The sequence below is a fragment of the Perca fluviatilis genome, chromosome 9 (assembly GCF_010015445.1).
Source record: "Perca fluviatilis chromosome 9, GENO_Pfluv_1.0, whole genome shotgun sequence".
Classification (NCBI taxonomy): Eukaryota; Metazoa; Chordata; class Actinopteri; order Perciformes; family Percidae; genus Perca; species Perca fluviatilis.
Genome location: NC_053120.1, coordinates 13,595,559 through 13,618,096, shown reverse-complemented (window position 1 = coordinate 13,618,096; position 22,538 = coordinate 13,595,559). Strand labels below are relative to the sequence as shown.

The 22,538-nt window shown below is 39.6% G+C and overlaps 1 protein-coding gene across 3 annotated transcripts in view; it reads left to right on the top strand.

Annotated features, from left to right (window-relative positions):
* The window catches only part of pde4ba (phosphodiesterase 4B, cAMP-specific a), a 196,789-nt gene that overhangs the window by 88,875 nt on the left and 85,376 nt on the right, over positions 1-22,538 (top strand). Inside the window, exon 1 of one of the 3 annotated variants that reach the window (XM_039811829.1) lies at positions 20,445-20,782. The exons of the other annotated variants lie outside the window; for them this stretch is intronic. Coding sequence (XP_039667763.1) covers positions 20,688-20,782 — 95 coding nt within the window. The 5' untranslated portion in view covers positions 20,445-20,687. Of the gene's footprint in view, positions 1-20,444; positions 20,783-22,538 lie in introns of those variants that run through there. 3 annotated transcript variants of the gene reach the window in all.

Sequence of the window (22,538 nt, the reverse complement as noted above, 5' to 3'; positions counted from 1 at the left end):
TTTACTCCAAGTTTCCCCCAACAGATTGATCCTTCCTGATATTATATGGCTATTATTACATTTCTTGCTGTTCTGGTCCTGATGGACCTTTCCTTTTTGACCTTGTGAGATCCGACATTTAGATAATCAAATCAAACACCCGCGCGGCAGATGAAGACCATTTCAAACCTACCGTCCTTATTCCTTTTACTCCCTGACGTCGCAGTGCGAGAGTGCCACTGCCAATTGGATAAATTGTATTCAGCTTCCCAACCTTGGTACATTAGTCATATATATATATATATATATATATATATATATATATATATATATATTATTATTTTTTTTTAATACGTCCACATTTGTCACATCTTCCAAATGTATCTTTGACAGCGAGACAATGGAAGCATATTTAACACATAACAATAGTTTTAAAGATGTGAAAGATGTTCTAAAGTGACGAGAATGTTCTTTGTCCCTGCTAATCTGCATTAAAAGCACTCTTTTCTTTTATGGTTGGTCCATGTGCTGTAGTGGAACAAGAGCGTAAAGAGGGCTTGATTTGTAGTGTTTAGGCATAGTAGGTACTGCTACTGGAGTTATGTGGGTATTAATGAGTAGTGTTGATTGTCTTACACACCGCGAGCCCCTTGGCAGAGTTTGGCTGTTTCGGGTCGTTAATCTAGTGCTACTCTATCTCCATGGCTCATTAAAGCTCAGAGGCTACAGAGAAAGGACCACTTGCACAGTCACAGCCATTTAAATTGCTTTTTGTGTGATGGAGTCTGCTGCATCGTAGCACAAAACATGTTCTGAGAATTACACTGTCTACCACACTGCACTAAGGATTTTAAGGGACAGCAAGTGCATAAATTCAACCTTGTTATGCAGCTGTTTTTGTGAGGAACTAAGCGCTAGGTACATGCGTAGGTACCCTACAGTCACTGAGTGTGGCTGTGTGTGACAGTTAATTCATTAGTCCATGACATCCTCAAATGAAGAGAGAAAGTCACAAGTTATTTGTGTCCGTTCTGCCTTATAGCTTTGTATCTATTTAAATGCGGACATTGTGTGTTATAAGTAGATTATGAGTGATAGGAATCTTTTAATCTTCTACTACAGTCCATGTGCCTCAAAATAGAATCATCACACCCATCAAGCCAGCATTTGAAAACAATTTTTTTGTATGCATCACAAAACCACACCACTAGGAATATGTAGCCTATTTTGGATACGTCTATTAATGTTTTATTATTGACAAATGAAGCCCTAAAAAGAAACTTTACCAAAATAAAACGCTTCAAAGCCTAGTAATGTGCCCCTGTCAGCTCTGCAACATGCTGATGCAGTGTGTCACATTAGCATGTGCCTGTAACTGTATCAATTTTGGCTTGTTAGGCAGCAGTGTCAGTGCCAGCACAGCTGCTGTATTGACTGTGACTGTGCTTGTTTGATAATTTATCAGAGCTTGCACTATGAATGAATGCAGGGCAGACCAGAGGTGGCTCAGCTCTGCAGTCGCTCTGCAGTTAGTGACTCAGCTGGATGAGCTTTAAGGAAAACGGTATATGGTCCTTTTTTCCCCCACCTCTTTTTGATCTCTTCTTTTTCTTTCAGTCTATTCTGGATGTCTTTACTCTGCTTGTCGGGAGATCCATTGTTTCCTTTTTTATCTGCTTACTTAACATTTCACCTACCTGAATTAATCCTTCTTTTAATTTCTCTGTGTCCCTCCTATCCCCTTCCTTTTCCCCTATTTTCCCTAATCCCTTCAGACCACTGATTCAGTGCCATGTAGGGCTTACCACTCTGATGCAGGCTGTGTTTTGTCAGAAGGGTGTAGAGATGCTGTTGCAGAGTATACAGACTTACAGGCAGCAGGAGGATAATGCCTACATAGAGCCGCTCCACCACTGGGCTCATTGGGCTCATCTTCTCTCCCAGCCTCTCCTTGTCTAAAGGATGACTAAGTATGAATGACGACATGCCATATACTGTAGGGACACCTGCAACGTTCCGCACTGTGAGCAAACCATGATTAGAGCCAATGACTCAGGCAAGTGATTTTCAATAAGACAGGACGGCATGTTGACGGCTTCTGCAGCAGTACGGGATAGAGCTGACCACTGCATCTATTGCTTTCAATGTTTGACCTTAAATGGCACATTTGCTCTTTCTTCCTGTAGTGTGCAATCACTGTAATGTTGCGCAAACAACAAGCAGCCTTCCCTATTTAATAATACAGCAGGAGAAATCCTGGAGGGTAAGGTGAGAGGACAGGGTAGATGATTGAGTAACAGAGAGGAGCCATGAGAAGAGTGGATGAGAGTGCATGAAGGATATGAGAGGTGGAGGAAGAGCAGAGCACAAGAGGGGTGAAGGAAGAGAAAGAGGTCTGTTCTCCTGTGTGCTGATGCTGCTTACAGACTGGCCTGTCTTTGTCATTTGTAAACCAGTATGACGTAGGTTTTTTTTTCTAGACTGCTCCCATGTGGTGCTGGTTTCATATGAATTATATGGCTCTCTGTCAATGCTTCTCAGGGCTATTGTAAGATAGAGGCGTGTGTGTGTGTGTGTGTGTGTGTGTGTGTGTGTGTGTGTGTGTGTGCGTGCGTGCCTGTGTGATAGAGAGACTAGGTATCTGAGTGTTTCTGTGCATGTAGTGTAGAGGCTGGAATCTGATTCCTAGACTCAGGTTGCAGACAGTACGGTTTGTGTGCATGTGCACCTGCAGGGGGTGAGAATGTGAGTCTACCTCCACAATGGATGGACACATTGAAAGAGGTCCATGACACAGGGTAACCTGACACCTCCAGGGGAGCCTGGTTTGGAGCTTGGCCATAGCCCATAGTTTCTAACTGGATCCTGTGGCCTAGATTCTTGTAGGTTAATGTATGCTCTAGTCTTGTTTGCATTATTCTTATCACTCAAACAGCACCATGGTATGCGCAAACACTTCTTCGGTACTGTGAAATGTTCTTATTAGGATGCAATAATCAGAATCAGAGTGGTATTTTACTTTTGTGCATGCCATGGGCTATACATAAGGAACACAGTGTTAAAATTAGGTAGTTTGTAAGTGTAGCTCGTAGCAGAACACCTGAAGACCCTTACTTGTGGTGAGGTGGATCAGGTGGTGGAGGATGATCCTGGAGAAAGCCAAACCTGCTGGGTGAACTCTGAACATCTGCCTATCTACAAGATCTTTAACTCCCAGCAGTTTTTACTGCTGACCTTAAATATAAAAAAATTGTCAGTTGAAGGAGGAGTTCTTGAATCTGACTTACTTCCTCTTTTGACTGAGGCTTGCCCATTTCTCAAATGAAAGTCCCTGAGGTGGTCCAAAAGCTCTGCAGTAGCAAGGCACCATAGCTGGATGAGATTATCCCCGATCTAGTAGTGATTATATAGATACAGACTGCTATGCTTAAGACACTAAAAAAGGCTTGAAGCTGAAGCTTGTGGTGTCTTAATGTCCCCTTTGCTAATAGAATAAAATTAAGTCAAATAGTCTGAGCTTTGAATCACTTTAGTGAGTGCAGACCTTTTGTGATTTTTTTGTTTTTGTGAATTGGTTTGTTTAGATTTGCCAAATTAAAAATAATTGAGGAGGTGGTGCAGCTCCTACTATCCCAGTGGTTACTGAGTTTCTAAGAAGACTGGAGGGTGTGCTCCAATTATCAGGGTATCACACTGCTCAGGCTCCATGGGAAAGCTTATACCAGGGTGCTGAAAAGGAGGGGACCGCTGATTGCCAAACATCTAAATTGCCTGCAGATGTGAATGTGTGTTTGTGTAAGCCTACAGTAGTAGCCCTTTAAAAACAGCAACCTGCCTTTTGCCCGATGCATGCCTGCTGCAACCTTACACATGATAAGCTGGTGTATAAAATTGATATATAGATATATAGAGCAATGAACGAGAGAGAGATGGCAACTAAAGAGAGACAACCATAGAGGATGATGTGAAAATGGCAAAGAATTGCATTTGAAGTATACAAGTCATGTCGTCTCAGATCATTGTTACAGTAAGTGCTGTTTCCTTCCGCAATTTAGACAGAATAAACAACACCTCAAAGAAAGAACCAGGAGAAGAAAGCAAGGTCCCAAGTGGCCCATTTAGTTGTTGTTATTTGTGGAAGACAAACTCAGACAAGACAAAAATAGGCTAAAAGCCCTGCTCATCTCTGAGACAAAGATAGACACAGGTAAGGAGCGGCACACAAAAACAGATGCACAGGTTAATGCTACTGATAAAAAATGAGATAATAGCATGGCATAACTTGGAGGAAAAAATTAAGAATATTAAACAGAAGTTTAGAAGTGGGGCTAAACAACATTGATATGAAGGCTGACAAATTAGACGTACAACTGGAAAATAGAACAGAGGAAGAAGAGAGATCAGCCCAATAAATAAAAAAGCATAACATAAAACAAGCGAGAAGGCAGAAGAGAAAACAATTACTTGAAGAAAAAGAGGGGAGACAGGGATTGAAAGGAGATACAGGAAGCTATTTGAAGCTCGGCTTTGTTGATACCGTCAGCCACGGCAACCAGGCAGTGATGTTTGCTTGTAGCTATGTGCGTCACACTGTCACATGCTGACATATGCACACACCTTGTGAGAACACACACACACACACACACACACACACACACACACACACACACACACACACACACATAGATACACATAGATACACACGCATATATGAGGTGAGGAAGGCATATCCAGTGATAATTACAAGTACATTGTTGTGGTGATGGCAGTGGTGGCCTTTGTGTTGGACATGAGTGTGTGCTTTATGTCTGATTTGTGTGTCAAGGGCATAATGCATTAGGGCTTCATTGTAAATTTAGAGCTCTAAGAGACAATTCAGAACATAATATTTTTAAGTTCTTTAATATTTGGACATATTCCTGATGTTGAATTATAGGTAAAGCAAAATACTTCTCTTGCTAAACAGTGTCTTGATCTGTATCTCTTGCTCTTATCATATGGATGCAAAACAAGGAAACATCAACAAGAGGTAGTGGTTTTTAGCTAGATTCACTTACCTTTGTTTATAGGTTTTCTGATATTTTGCACATTCAATGCATTGCACTAAGCCATTATATTGACGAAGAACATTTTAATTGGGAAGGAATTAGAGTCGGAATCGGAATCGATTTTGGTTTGCTGTTGAGGCTAGAGGTTTCGTGTCTCTCCCTGCAAAGCATAAATTAAAGCCATCGAAAGAGAAATCAATGCGACCCCCTGCGGAGAACCATAAAGAAATGGAGCCCACAGGTCGATGCTGGAGTGCTGATGGGCTGTGATATTCATTGGCAGCCGCACAGCGGTAGAAGCAGCAAGCTGGGCAGCACCTTTTTTTGTATTTAACCTGATGGCTATAATATAAACGGATTATATATCATAAATAGTACTGAGAAGGGGATAGACTTGCCAGTCTTCCTCTATAATACCATTCAAATTTCATTCCATATTATTTTTAATATTTGAATTATATTTGAGTATTTAATGCTTAAATTCAGCCTATGATTAATGTTTACTAAACTACTCCGGCTTATGCATTGCCAATGCCACTACAGGCATGTGGTGGTTGTTATACAGTCTGTTCACTAGAGGGATTTCAAAACATTAGCTTTAAAGGGAAAGGGGCAACTACGTTACCGCACATTGCATTTCTGACAGAACGCTTCGTTTACATTTTCAATGAGCACACAGTGACAAACACAAATCAACAGAGAACCCTGTAATGAAACATTATCTAACAAGTGTAGTGAACCGGCTCTGTTGTATAGGCTAACGTGGCTTGTTTGGCACAATGACAGCATGTTTGAAAGTACAGCCGAAGAGAAATGTCATAAACAGTGTGTTTGTCACCATGCTAGCGGCATTGATAACTTTGCCAAATGGTGCTGTCACTACTTTTTTAGCGGTTTATAAGAAACCGGTTTCTGGCAGATTGTCACGTGAATGAGTACAGCTATTAGAGGTTAATATCAGAAGTCAAAGCAGACTCTGACAGCTGAAGGGCACGTTAACATTAGCGGTCTCCATTAGGCTCCCAGCTGAGCTCCTATAACTTGCAATGCAGTTAGGAAACAAGAACAATAATTAATTAATGTAATTAATGATAACATAAGCATTTTAACTGATTTTCATTTTCACATGTGGGTAGACCAAGGCGAGACGTTAACCAACACATTTACAAAAAATTAAACATTTGAATAGTAATTTCAGCATTCAATTAGTATTGATTTTTTTTTACTATTTGCATTATATTCGACTTTCAGAATTGGTTCCAACAGCCCTAGAAGAGAAGGCAGCTAATTTCCTCATTAATACCTACCGCTGGTTTTTAAATACCCACAGTTGATTTAATCTACTGTTACATTTGCTCAGATACTAAACAAGACCTCCATTAAAATTCCTTCTCAAGCTTAATACACTATTTATAGTGATAGAAATAAAAATGTGAATCCTTTTTCTGGCCTAAATGGTGCGCTAAATATTATACAGTCAAACCAAATATGTTCATTCAATAAATGCTGCCACCTATGACCCAAAGTCCTGACCTCCATTACATTATGTGCTAGTGAATAGAGAGTGTGTTTAGCTCTCGCCTGCTCTTTGCTCACCATTAAGCCAATTAGTGATTCATACCACTGATCATTTCCGCAGCTCTCTAATATCTAATCTATTATCACAACAGTCTGCCTGGTTTGTCTTCTGCATCCTCCATCCTTTTTAACTTTCACATGGCCAGCCAACATGAACTCCTAAAATATGGCTTAATTTAAATTGACAAGTAATCCAGCTGCTTTGTGTTTTTTGAACCAACTTTTCTGATGTAAGAATATTTTTTTGCACTGAGGACCTTAGTACACTTAGCTTCATTTCTTTGTTTATTATATATTTAGACATATTTTGTATATGTTTATTTAGAGATGAGTGTCAGTCAAAGCTAAGCCTTCAACTTCTGCAATGTCCCATTATTTTTTATGGGGAAAGTTTTGAGGGTGGTCCACGTGTCTGTGAGTTTGGTTGAAAACGAACTTTTGGCAGTGGGGAAATGAGCTGGTTGTGAACTCCATCCACCTCAGTAGTCAGCATGTACAGTATGTGTGGTTTTAGTATGCCTATTAAAAGGTTCATAGGTCCATAGATCTTCAAATTATGTTTAGACTAATTTGTGAGAGTAGAACAGAAAATGGTAATATTGCAAACACAATACACTTGCACAGTTACTTAAATTAAATGTAAATCAAACGAATGAAAAAATGGCTGTACAGTATACCTTTAGTCAGCTGCAGTAATAGGAAACTATTGCTATAACACTATCATGGCCTCAGGTTTATTATGAATCTTACTATAAGGTCTCAATGGTGAGCTGGTATTCATGGGTATGAATGTGGTTGCCATGGAAATGTCTCTCACCTCAGTGCTTTTGTTTTTTCCTCTCTCTCATGTCCGTGTGTTTGAAGAATTTCCCAGCTACTATGTATAGTTGTTCCCAGCTACAACCTGTGTGTGTGTGTGTGTGTGTGTGTGTGTGTGTGTGTGTGTGTGTGTGTGTGTGTGTGTGTGTGCGTGTGCGTGCAAATGAGTTAGCTGAACCTTGAACCACATTTCATCTAAATGTTTTCCCCAATAAGCAGGAGGCAAAGCTCTCGGCTACAGAAAGAGGGGGAGAAAAACACAGTATTGGTTTTTTTTAAATGTCGGGGGTCCACATGGCTTGTTTCATGTCAGTTTTATAGTAGTGTAACTATTTACTGCATTAGAAGAATTGAGGGTAGGGTTTAAACTCTTAAACTATTTTACGGGACAGGTTGTCTGTAATAATGTTCTTACCTAAAGTCTTGCCATAAAACATATTTACCTACATAAAAAATTTAGATCAGACAAATCAGAAATTCATTAGGGGGTTAGGGAATTCCCATTAAAGCTGCACAAATCTAATATTTGGCCACTGGGGGGCAGAAATACTCAAAAACAAAGATAGAAACACAGTCCCAATAGCTATAATGTTAACAATTGCCTACTTGCACATGCGGTAGACAGAGAGCAACATTATCAGTCCACTGGAGTCATGTTTCTGGCCAACTGATGAATATCGGTCCAATATTAATTATACCATGTTTAAGGTTTGGTCAACAACTCCTGAGAAAATTATCTGGGTCTTACACAATGTTTACACAGGCTGGGTAGTGAAAGCTGCATATTAGCAGAGCAGCAGCTTCAATGATTTGTCAGTGTCTGCACAGGATGCGTTCAGGCACAGTACTGCTATGTAGGTCACCAAGCTTTTAAGCTGCGACATGCTTGAATTTGTTTACTTGAGCTTCTGGCTGTTACTTGATGGGCAGGCTGGAAAACCAAAACAATAAGCTAAAGAGACTAAAGGCTGCACAGAGCTGCAGTGTTGGATGTTGATTCTCAGTGTGTTTGGCAGGACCAGCGGCCTGTTCACATTGCAGGAAGTCATTTGATTGGATGTTCATATGAAACATGTTGCTATGTGCATCTTTAAATTAGAGTGGAAACTCCTGTAGGTTTCCAGGATCTTTCCAAAAATGTTTGTTTTTCGTATAGAGATAAGTAATTTCGCACTTTTTATGGACTTCTCTCAGTACAGACGTGTTTAGTTAGTTAGAGTTTTGTGACGCTGCTTTGACAATAAGTTGTTTGCTAAGTTTACGTATGTAATTAAATTCAAATATATAAATAATAATAATATAACTATGAGAAAATGCACCTCTGTATTACTGGGTATTGTTTTAAAAACTATGAGTTTGTCCAATATAAATTCATCTTGATCCATTAGTCAGTTTATGTAACATCAAAGCATTTCCTGTTCTATCCATAGAAATAATTTCAAAAAATAAATTCCTGAGCCCACAATACATGCACTAAAAAAATTAACCAGCTTTCATAGCAAACAATGGCCGACCACACAGAGCCATGAGTCAAGTGCTTTTGAACCCACTTGTTGCACGGCAGTTTAACATGTTGTTTTATAGACGCACTTCGAATAGAATAAGAAAGTGGGCACCCGTGTAAAAACAGATTTTGTATTCAGCTATAGTTTGTGTTTACTGAATGCTATTTGATACACACAGTCTCAAGTGTCAAGCTGCACATCAGCCAGCAGTGCCGGCTTTAAGAAACCTGCAGCTCTCGATGTGTGTGTTGCTTTTAAAAGCGGTGGATTGTGTGTCTCGCTGCAGGCTAGAGTTGTTGCTGTAGTCCTTATCGGCTTGTACTGTGTGCCTCTGTGTAATCAAACCCTACGTAGGTACAATCAGCGAGTACAGTGAGACAGACGTGGCTGCTGTGACACAGAGAGTGCTATGAAGGAAGTGGTCAAGTAATAAGAGAAGGGGAGCCAACAAGGATACAGTTCTGTTTGAATGTTTTTGCCAGAGTAAAACCACAATTGATGTTAAATCCCTTGTTATTACCATTGGCTTGACTTGTAGTTGGAGTGGAGAAAGAAGTCCGATGCATCCGTATTTACAGACAGATGTCCTGAGGAATTCAAAAAGTTTTTTCTTTATTTTATTAAATCCAAAAAGTTCAACTGGAATTTGATGTGATGTTTTTTTAGCAGTTGTTGTTTTGGTCAATGCAGATATATACCTTGGTTACTCGGGGCTGGGTGATCAACGATCATCCATGAAATGTGACCTGTACAGGGTCCAGCAGACCTGAATTGAGTCAGAGAATAGAAAGAGGCACAGCGTTAATTTCAGCAGGACAGGGACTGGCGGAGATGTGACACATGGCTCTGAACGCTCGGAGGAAAATTGGCATGAAACAGATGCTGTGATCAACACTGGATCGAAGGATTATTAGTATTTACATGAAGGAAGCACATTTTCTTCTTTCAATCAAAGATTATATTATTTTGTCTGGTCTTAGTTTTTTAATGCTGGCCTTGTTAGAACTTTGGCAAATTTCTGAATGACAGAATGATTATTGTTAAATTGGCTGGAACTCACTTTCTGTCTCATCCTATTTGCTGAAAACTGCTGACCTGCAGTACCTGAGAGATGACTGGAATGAACATGGAGGATGGATTTATGTGGATTGTCTGAGCTACTACCTGCTGCTTTTTTTGAAAACCGAGAGCAAGTTATCAACGAATGCTGCGATTATATCCAGATGAATTTCTGAAACTGTCCTGAGACAATCCATGGTGGGACCCCAGGATGCGTTGCCTGTGTGTCGCTCTACTTCTTAAGAAGATTTGTTCAGTAATACCGGTCTTACAATTTTATCATCTATGAATCAAAACAAGTAAGTTATTGAGTTGAGACCTGCAGAGAACAACAAAAACAAGGAAACAAATAGATTTTTGATTACAATGGTAACAGAGGCAATGACAACGACGCCATCTGGTCTGGATTTTCCCATCAGCCCTTTCTGCTACCGTTGTCACTCCTGGGTTTGGTATGTGAAGAGAAAGGAAAAGTGGGGACCCAGCTTTGTTGCTGTTGCCCCTCACAGTGTGGGTGTGAAGATGTGTTAGTTTGAGTTTGTGTCAATTTGAGTCTTCTAGAAATAATGTTTATATATATTACTAATGTGTTTTGCCAGTTACGTTGTGGTGAGATTTTTTATTGAATGAAGTGCTTTATTTGTGTACCGTAGACGTATACATATACAGACGGCTTTACGATTCCTTCAAAACATATTCGCTGTTGCAAATTAGTCGTATATGAATGTAATTTCTAAGAGATGGTTGAGAGTATCAAACGTGTGTGTTGTGTGTATGCGCATGTGCGTGTGCGTGCACGCTTTTCATGTGAACATAATTGCTGTGTAAGGACAAAGTGTGTCATTCTCATTAGACTCAGTCCCTTGTGGTGGAAACTCAGAGGTGTGCTCTGTGTAGATCGCTGTTGGAAATTGCTGATAAAACTTAGCTGCAAGAAATCACCTCAGTGCATAGAGGAGAGCTATGGTGTGAAAATTGCCCCTTTTTTATATTTCTCTTTTTCTTGCTCTCCTTTCTCGGTCTCTGTTTTCACCAGCTGCACAAACACTGCCACTTACTCGTGCACATCTGCATTTCAACTGATGTCTCGCCATATTTGGGTTTACAGTGCTAAATGGGTATCTATAACCAACTTTTAGTGTTCTCTGTATGTCTGGATATACTGTAAGCTGGCCTAAACTCCACAGTAAGTGCTTCTCACGTTGTCTATGTGAAATGTGATATTACAGGGTTTCAACAAGAAATGCATTTCCTCTCAGGGGATTTCAGTGGCACCCAATCTAATTTTATGCAATTCGGAAAAAGCTCATCCACCAGATATAACATGTTTTGATAATCAACCTAAACCTAGCCTAAAGCAGGATTAGTAGTATTAAAAGTGCAAAGTATGGTAGCAGCAGCTAATCACTGTTTCACAAACGCACACTGCATTGATATAGTATAGCAGTAAGCCTTTTAAACTATGTACTTTTGTTCAAAAATCTATTCCGACTACAACACAAGCTTAGTTTATGTGCTGGTTAAAAAAGGACCTCCCATGCGTGCTCTCAACAGCTGACGTGTGTGCAGAGCTGGAAGTTCAGTGATTTGGTAAACATTCCCTCATTCTGCTTGATCTATGCACCTGAAGTGAATCATTGTTTTGAACCACTTTGCGGAGTACACTCCTACCTACTCATCCTGTAGCATTTCAGTTGGAGATGGAACAGATACAAAAAAAGGTCTATGTTTAGAAGTAGGAAGGAAAAGAGCCTGTAAGAGAAAACTTGGCACACATGGGCCTTGTTACCTGAATCCCTGTTCCTTCATCAGGATCAAGCCCTCTAACCCTCAACACCATCCACCATGTTCTTAGCCTTAAATATCCTCACCACAGCAAACGTATGCATGCACGTCATTGACTGGACTTGCTGGAAAAATGACATTGTAAAAACACCAAGCACCATGCTGAAGGACATGCACACACACACTACCAGATGGTAGACTATAATATAATGTGTGTTGTGTGTCTTTGAAATGCAGCAATGATGTATGTGCTGGGTTTCCTTTGCAGTTAGTACGTAGTTGCTCTAAATAATTGAGTTTGATCATTGAGGAAGTGAGGCAAACTCTTTTTGTTTGAGTGAATGTTGTTTTTTTTGTTTATTTTTTATTTTAACAGAGCAGGACCAGATGTCACACGTGCAGACAAAAATGAAAACATATTCATATCCAGATAAAAAAACAATGTCACCACTATGTATCTGACAAACTGAGGGATTAAGTGTTTCTGTGTAAAGTTTATTTATATAGTAAAGTTTATTTATATAGCACCTTTCACAGATAGAAATCACAAAGTGCTTTAGTATAAATTGGAAAACAAGTCAAAACATAGGTACATAAAGTCGGACAGCCATAAAATCCCATGTACAAAAAAAAAATCCCCCAACTAAAAGCCTGTTTGAATAGCCAAGTCTTCAACTGCTTTTTAAAAGAATCAACCGCATTTGAACAACGTAAAGAGAGCGGGCAGTGCATTCCACAGCCTGGGTGCCACTGCCTGAAAAGATCTATACCCTCTGGTTTTAAAATGCGTGCGGGGGACCACTAACAACATCTGACCTGATCTGTGAAGATTCTCCCCTGATTATTTTACTAAATAAACTGTTTAAAACCCATCTTGGATCAGCTGATAAATGCATCATCGCTGTTTTTCTGAGCTCATGAAAAGTTGACTTTTAAGAGATACATGCTTCTCACAGGACAGCGGCACTAGCCTGACAAGCCAGACCCACATCAAGATGTTGGTCTGGGAACTCACCATTGACGGAGCTCAATCCGAGGGGCGGGATAAACGGTTGTCTTTCAAATTCCCTCTGCACGCAATAGGATAGCGCTACAACCAGGCAGAGCAGCGAAGAAGGTAGCAGAGCTAGTTGAGATTAAACTTTAACTTCAAACTTTGGCCGTATCCGGTCGGCAAAACTCCGAACACATCTTCCTTGTTTAAGAATGACTTCGTTCCCGTTTTTGTTCTTTTCTCAAAGAAAAGCTTAACTAAAAGTCTTCCAGAAGACCGTTGTTCCCAGCAGCAGCTGCAGCCATAAGCCCGCCCACCGACTCTATACACAATGTGATTGGCCTGACCAGAGTTTGGTTTTTCCACCCTTGCTGCAATTAAATTTGCTGCCGCTAGGGAGCGTCTAGATTTCTAGGCTACAGCGGTACTATACACATGATGATCTTATAGAATATGAGGCATTGCTGTAGATTAAGCTACCCAACAGTATATTAATGCAAGTCTAGCTAGAATTAGAACAGCCTTAAACATCGACACCAGTAAAATGCAACACACACATTAATGCACTAGTAAAATAATTTAAAAACTTGATATATAATAATAAAACACTGACACAGGGAAGAATAAATAACTTTTGATACAAAACATTTTGCTGATAATCCTCGCATCTACCTAAGTAAGTTTTGAATTTAGGACTTTTAATGATATTTTCACAGTGTGGTATTGCTACTTTAACTTTTGTATACTTCTTCCACCACTGAGTATTACTTGACTTTTGTTATGCACACCAACTCAGTCAAAAGTACCTTTAAACAACTCCGAAGCCTTCACACCCACACATCACATATTCTGTTAACACATGTAGAAACAGCCTACGTGTTGGAGGTATTTGCTGACAGTTAGCCCCAGCTTTCCAGAAGTCCCGACCTTACAGTGAAGTATCCCAAGCATCAGTGTTCTTATAATCAAGCTATGTTGTATTGTTGGTCTCTCTGTTTTTATGGCTTTTGTTAGTATATTAAGTAGTGGTGTTACGCTCTGCACTGCTTAAAATTCACACTTTTTTTTTTCGGCGTGTGCCCCCTGGTTATCACAGCGTGAGTGCTGCTGATGCTTAATATGGTATGGTTTTGGCACTGAAAGAAGCACTGCTCTGCGATCAGGGGATTAGGTTAATCACAGGGGGACTGACTGCCATGCCCTCTTTTTCAGAGAGGGGAATTATATTTATAGAGAGAGAGGTAGGGGGAGATCGGGAAAGCAATTTTTTTAGTAAGACCAGCAGGACAGACACCCGTTGATCTTAAATTCTCCCTCTATCTGAAAAATTGAATGTGGCACCTGGTTGATAAGGGCTCATTGTCTCTTTTTTTATTTTTTACATAATCTCTTCCCTTTCCTTTTGCTTCTGTCAGTTTGAATGGAGGCCACTGGATAAGTGATATGTTAAGTAATAATTGGATGAATGAAGTGTTTGGAGTGCTTCTCATGGCTAAAGTCAGACCTCAGAGACCTATGTGTCTTTGTGTGTTTGTGATGCCTGTCGTTCCTGTGGCAACTCAATAATCTCCTCATCTGTGATGTCAGAGTTAACATGAATGAACATAGACAAATTCAGACTGTGGGGTTAACCTTGGCGATAACAAAAATACACCTGCACTAATACATATCAGGATAATGTTATCACTGGGCTCATTTATCACTGTCACCAACACTATGAGAGTGACTTGTAGACCAAAGAGGGTCCCTCTCTGTTCCACAAGACTACTTAAGTGTCATACTCGCATCTGTGGAAGACACTCCTTATTAAGTGGGATAAATATTTGAGCTGAGGAATGCCCTGCCACTCTGGACCAGAAGCAGGAAGGAAGCCGTTGTCGCCTGAAAGATGCTTGCTAATTTGTCACGTTGATTGGTGTTTAGGTGTCTCAACAAAATGCAAAAGATCTCCAAGCCAGTGTTGAAAAAAGTCTTTATGAAGAATATACAGTGTATATATAGATGTATCAAGTCAAAAGCAAGTCTTAAGATGTTTAATTAGTTCTGTACAGTGGTTCTGCATGGTGGACATTCACACAGTGATGTTTTGTGATGGTCGCTGAGGTCCAACATGAGTTGTGAAGATTAGGGATGAACAAGAGTTGTTAAGATTAGGGATGAAGCAATCTGACTTTTTCTCTCCTCACTCAGATACCTAAGCTCAGGATATTTGCAGATACTGAGTACCAATCTGATACCTGGCATTTAGTGAAAAAACTCCGCTACCATGCACAACTGCTATGGCACTTAGAATTGAGCTGGTAGCCCAAAATGACCAAATTAATGTACATACCTGCAAACTAGTCGCTTTTTGGCGAAAATCGCCGTTTTCAATTGGAAAATGTCATCCACATGAATCGTGTAGATCCGAAGAGTTTTTATTTGGTGGGGTTGTCCGAGACCCGGTGCTAATACGGCACCGGTGCCTTAACGACCGTTATCTACCAGACCAAATAGCAACGTGGATTTCGGTGCCTTATTAGGTGCCACTTAATTGCCAGCGCTTCTCTCTGATGCTCCGAAAACGGACGTTAGAGGCAACTGAAACATCGCTGCACGGGACGCTAGTTAACGCTACACTCAACAGCAGGTAACGTTAGCCTACTGTTAGCTAGCACCTGGAGTAAACACTGTTAAAAACGGTGTAAAAGTGTGTCTGTATTTCACTGGAGAGGATTCCAACAACAGTCTGCTGCTGCCGTTGTCTGAAAAACAACACAGATGTTGCATTCACTTGAAACTCGCCTCGATGCAGTTTTGGCAATTTCGCTTTTTGCTCACAGGTTTCTTAGAGCTCCCCCTACAGCTTCGGAATAGATATTTGGCAACACTGTGTAAAAACTTGCTCGGTCAGTCTGCCGTTTCCTCTTTCTCTGTTCCTCCGACAATGCTTTCCTAGCTTTCTGCTTCTTTTTTTGCCAGCTCAGCCATGACGATAGTGTGAAAAACTCCATCGCTACCTTCTTATTCTTATAGCTAGCCGGTTCCTGGATGGGGGCGTGTATGTGTGCAGTGCCTAAAGCAATTTCGCGAGATCGTGATACTTCCTGACGCGGCTTGCCGGCCAAAAGTTGCAAGGGTGGTTTTTCCGCTCACAGGCGCTAGGGGGAAGCGAGATGACCACCATTCAACCCGAAAAAAGTCATATAACCACTCCAGTGACTCCGAAGCTGTTTAGTTAAGGGAAAACCCTGCATAGTTCCCCTTTTAATAACCGCATTAATCAAGAAGCAGTATTTATTGTGGATTAGTGACATCTGACGAATACCCGATGATTTGTGTCATAAGGTCAGTATCTGTGCTGATACAGAACGGATATGAACAGATATCTTGGAATCACAAGATATGAATCCGTCACATTGAAGCTCAGGCTGGTTAGACTTTGATTTGTCTACATATCATTATAGCTACTAATTTTACTGCACTGTAGTTCAGAGTTCAGTCGTTTCTTTTTGAACTGAAATACCCATGTCAGCATGCATTTTTGGAATTTGTGAATTGAGTCAGAATCAGAGATGATGAGAATTAAGATTCGTATATGAAACTGTTTGTTCCCCAGTCCGTAAAATCACTTCATATCTTTCACACGGTCTTATCTTCCTTCGTCAGCCTCTCTTCTATAAACGTGTCTCTATCATTCGGCCCCTCTGAACTGTCTGCCTCTTACTTCCTTTCTCAATTTTTAGAATTGATATTTAAATAGCTTTCAGGGATCATGCCTGTTGTTTGATCCTGATTTAATGTGATTGTGTGTGTGTTTGTATGAGAGAGACCGCTTTCATGTCAAAGGTGATGTTGTGCCTGTCAGGCTCTGTCAAATACATCTGGCATTCTATTTGCAGTCTTTCTTTCTGACGCACCAAGACAAAAGACATTTTGCTAAAGTTTGTCCTTTTTTTTCCGGTTGCCTCATCTGCAGTGTGATATGCTAAATTTTGTCTTTTTTTCAGTTGCCTCATCTGCAGTGTGATATTGATTTAAATCACAAGGACAAGCCAGAGGAGCTGTCTGCCAGCTACAATTTGACAGGCTACCCTTAAGCCTTGAAATGGATGTCTGATCGATGTTTAATTATGGTTCTCTTCTATGTGAAACCAAATCAAACCAGATAAAAAAATGTTAAGTGCTGTTCCACATGTACATGCACTCAAATTACAGTCATACATATCTCCAGAAAAAATTTTTACATTAAGATAAATGATAAAAAATGTCTGATTTGAATCAAAAACAAGACTTCAGTTGAATAAATGAATTAACACTTAAAGTTAAAATGCATCAACAAAGATTGTAGTAAAGTAAAGATCCCTGTGTGTAATTATGTGCCAGAGTCTCTTAGCATCTTGCTTGGTATTCAGAGCATACCCACCTCTCATCCTTCAAGTCACAGCGACTGCTTTACAACCATTATCTCCGTCATTTTGTTCCAACATGAAATAACATTTGAAGGAACTGTGTTCAAATCCTGTGTAATTCCAGAGTGTTTTCCATATGGCATGGCTCATCTGGTGGCACATCTTGCATGCCATCCTGTAAATATGAGTTTCATGCTTTATCTGGACGCCATATAATACAGTTACACACTGCCATCTCGTGGATGCAGGCCTGATAATGTGGAATGGTGCCCTCTGATGTTCACAAAGGGTTCCTGCTTCATTTTACTTAAGCATAAGAGTTTATGCAGTCTATGGTTTTACCCATCAACACTGGAAGCTGTTTTGGGCTGTCAGCACAAGAGAAGGCCAGAATACAGAATGCCCTGCCCAATAGTGAATGGTTTCACTGGGTGGCTGTGGTTTGGTTTCATCAACAGATTCTACAATAGAACAATATTAACAATATTACAATACAAACAATTAGAACTAGAGATACATGCAGTAGTATTTGTTATATTGCCAAGGTTTTGTTTATTATAATGCTGCTGTGTCTTCGCATTAAGTTTATTTAGCATCTGATTAATTACGCTGTAGTGTTGTTTACTATTTATTCAACTGTTCTCTTGTATTAGTAACTCTGGATATAAGTGGCACTTACATTTTAACTGTAAATGTAAACAAAAATGTACATGTACTGTACATGAGCACTTAAGTTGATTATAGATTTTGGGTCTATTGTAAGTTTTATAGGTCAAGTCATGAGTTTAAATCAAAGGTCTCTATTTATAGCATGATTTGACTGTCACTGCCACTAAATTATGTAACACCACATAATTAGATCAAGTAGAGAAGGCTTTGTCTTGAAATAACATGTTAAACAACAGGCTAATTTGGATGGTTATCCTGAAATGAAAATAATCCTTGTCCGTATATTTTTGCCATAATGACACAGATTTGCTGGTTGCATGGCATTTAAAAATCTGAACAACATAACTGTTGTCTCTATAAGCATTTACATGTATAGCCATTATCAATTGTATGTCAGTGTTTTCATAATCTGCACCAGTTCCCACTGGTGTACCATAGATGACAATCATTATAGTGTGAGGAAGAGCTCTTTCTGTATCTTCTTCTTCTATGGTTAACCCTCAGCAGCACATTAAGGAGGAATGCCATTGTCTTGCAGGACACACACAGCCCTGTGGCTACCACATCTTCCGCCTCTCCCATTTCTAATCGCAGTGTGTATGATGAAGCAGTGTGGCAAGCTGCAGTGTGGGAATGTAGTAGTGATTCAGTTTTGGCCTCTGTGGCCCTACTCCTCCCTTTAAGTGTTTTGTTAAGTGAGTGTGTTATGTGTCATCTTTATGGAACATTTCCAAATAAATGACTGAGAAGCAGACTTGACCCGTCATGACGGTAGTTATTAGAAACTCCATCAGTCAGGAAGGTTACTGACTACTGTTTGAGGAAGTTATGAGAAATAGAAGAGACTTACTCAAACAATCAATGGCATCTTTACTCAAATAGAAAATGATGCTTTGGTTGGATTTTCATAAAAATGCATGCAGCACTGGAACAACAAGTTGAAATTGGTTACTGATACCAAGCTGCTGCTAAGAGAAGTATATTACATGGCAGAATGACACACAAAGTGTAGTTATTGCAAGTATTATTAATAGGTGCCTTGTTTGCATCCTATAGCTATAAACATGCTCGTTGTTGTCTGTCATTTGTTTTTTTTAACCCACTAAAATTACTTTATTATATTTTACAAATGTTTTTTATTGTCAAGACTATTTTACAGTCAGATAGTTGATTCAACTACACTTGTCTTGTATATTGCCACACATAGAAAGACATCTAGTAGCTTCCAATCTAATGTATTTCTAAGTACTGTATCTTTTATCCCTTTTTCTTATATTTCTGCAGTGCATTTGTTGTTCTGTATGTGCTGCTATTTATCACAAATCTGTCATCACAGTTACCATAATATATGAGGGCTTGGATGTGACTATACTGTACTGTATTTTAGGCCTACTGTACAGTGTCATCAGGCACTGTGGTCCCCTGCGAAGGTGCCAGATGCCACCTCTTTCCTCACACAGACAGGAACTGACAGTTAAGGTAGACCAGGTTGACGGACAGACTGTGAATCAAAACTCCACTATTTAGCATTCATAAGCAGTATACAAACATTTAATAAATAGTTTATAACACATTGTAAAGACATATATTTTTATATTATTACAACAATGTTTTCATAATTTGTCTGTTTATACACACCTTTTTGTTTGGTGTTTTAGCTATTATGTGTTTATATACTGTTTATACAAGCTAAATAAGAGGGACTTGCAGTCAAGTGTTGGTGTTTTTATTATTGTGTGATGCATACAACTCTATGCAGACTGCATGGGCTTACAAGACACCATAAATTCATAGCTGATGCATATACATTTACTGTAGAATAAGAGTAAATGTTATAGTCCATCTTTCCTTCTTTTCCAGGCTTTTCAGACAAAATGTTCATGCAAAATTAACTTACTTAAATTGTTATATTTTGAACAACAAAGCAATTATACATACAGTGTAGTTGGTTTAAAGCTGTGTGTGTGTGTGTGTGTGTGTGGCCACAATGCTTCTGTATTTTTTCCATACATACAGTGTTAATTAAAGTTACCAAGGCTGTCATTGATGGATGAATTATGACTCCATTCCAGCGACTCCACTCCAGAACTTTGCTGTTCCTCCTTACTATGCTGGTTGCTGAAGGGAACAGAGCTCCATACACTACAGTACACACACACACACACACACACACACACACACACACACACACACACACACACACACACACACACACACACACACACACACACACACACTCTGTGGGGAGGAAGTATAGCCCGTGACGAACAGAAGAGCCCGCAGAGAGAGTAGTGTGAACGAGGGCTTAAAGAGCTCCGTGATGTGACGTATGGACTGCTGCTTATGTTGCTGCTGTGTGTGACATGAGATCAAGTGTGTAGAGAAGGTGTTTGGATACCGGCTTGCTGCTTTTATCTGTGCCGACAAGGGGCTGATGGATATCCTGCTTAGAAACTTTTTAAACAGATGCTGTATAGGTAGCAGTCATGTAAATGTATGACTGTGTAGCCAGAATAAGTGATTGCTTGCTATTTATGTGAGGTGTGTGTGTGAATATGTGATGGTGTTTGATTGTAGTAGCTGATACATTTGATGGACATTTTTCATTAACAGTTGTGTGATAGTGAGAGTGTGTGTGAGAGGTGTGTATGCATGTTGCCGTGTGTCACTAATGATGCTGACTTGTCAAATGTGTGTATGATAGTGTGTTATGTTTGTACTCTATGCTTGGTCTGTGTGTGAAATGCCGCACTTGTGCTGTTAACACTCTGGGTGTGTTCTAGTCAATCTAGTTTGTAGTTACGTATGTGATGGTATGTGCCGTCTAGTGTGTGCATGAGTGCATGTGTGTGTCGGGGCGATGTACCGGCGTTCACCCTGTGCCAGAGGGAGGGTTCATTTTGACTTCAGCGAAGAAGTTATCAGGAAACTCCACGCCGCCAACCATGCTCCCAGGTTAGGATGCACAGTTAACCACACACAACCCACACACACTTGATGCTGTCGCACACTTGATTCTATTCTTGCAGTGTTTTATCTGGTGTCAGTTTTAAGGAATTATTTTTCAGATTCTTTCTTTCTTCAATTGCTGAACATGTTCTTGTATTTGAAGTTGTCTTATTTCAACAAACTCTTCACTAAATTGTGTAGTCCCTGAACTCCTCCCCTTGCTGGATGTGTGTGTCCAGGCTGTGTGTAGTGTTACTTCCTATTTCCCATACATCAAACAATCCTCATGTGGTTCTCATCATTCTAGTAATCATCAACTGGAATGTGGTTATATGCACTGTCACATGTTTGGGTGAGAAAATCCAACTTCAGTAGATTTTATGGTTTCGGGTGCAGCGGTTTTAGCAGAGTGATGTTTTGAATAGGTTGTAGGCTGTGTTATTGCGGTTAAGAGAGTCAAGTGGTTTGCCATGTGAATAAGTCTGGGAGTGTTCAGATTAATTTGTTAATTTCATCCTTACTTTTTTAGTCTGGTATGTGAGACACAACCAGAAGCCCGGAAGGATACATCTAAAAAAAATAAAAATAATCATGACATTGAAGGGTCTCCACTCGTCTCAGCCTTTAGCGACACTGGTAAATTTGACTTTGTTGCCAAGCAGATTTCTAGTCTGACCATATTAGTTTAGTTTAATTCTTTCTACATAGTAATTACTGTGAACGCCTACACATTCTCATAACTGTGGTTTCCAAGCTAAGTGTTGGGGGGTGCAAAATGATTAACAAGCTAAGAACATTTCTGCAACACAAATTCAGGTTGTTTAGTTTGTTTCCTCAAATATTTGCTTTTTTCTAGTGAAATATTGGAAATATTTACATTAAATTGAAAAAAAAATCTGTAAAGGGAACATCAGTCTTTATTTGAATTCTGACAAAAAAGGCATCGCTTGACTATAAAGTATTGAAACTATTGAAACTACAATCTCCAAATTAAAACTTACTGCAAGGCTCAATGCCATATGTAGGGATAAATAGAAAACCATGATTATTTCTTTGTAATTTGGGTGAAGTGACACTTCAAGAATGTAATTGTTGTTGTGGTATTTCTGCACCACAGTGCTCCTTAACAAATATGTTTGGTTTTATCATTCTTAAAGCAGCATACATCACCATCATGGGACAGCAGACATCAAAGAAGGAAATGAGTTTGGGAAGAGAGAGAGTTTTGGTAGACTAGACACTGATGTTGTGTCAGAGATTTAAACTAAAGAGCCGGGTCTGGACACTGCAGTTTTATTTAAAGGTTCACATGGTTACACGTACTTAAAAGAATCAGGAAAGCAGGAGGAAAAACAAATATGCTACTCTTAGGAAAACTACTGCATAGGAGGTATCTTTAATACATTATCAATATTGTTTTTCTAAAATGTACATGGAATATCACATTGTACAAAGCAATCACTTATTCTCCTTGAAGGCCGTCATTAGAGCAGAAATGCATTATTATCAAAAATTTGTAATATATTATTCCTACATAAATAATCCTAAATTCATTATGTTTGTGCCATGATTCAAACCCTTAATGGAAAACTAACTTCTGCCCTCATTAAGGTCATTTATGCTGGACGATAAGAGCACTGTGGTGTGTTATTTGTCTTATTTCACCTGCTTAGTCTGACAGTTTATGCTCATATGTGATCAGTTGTAATAAGACACTCAGTACATCTTTAAACATTGGGACACAGCGTCGCCCCGTCTGAGG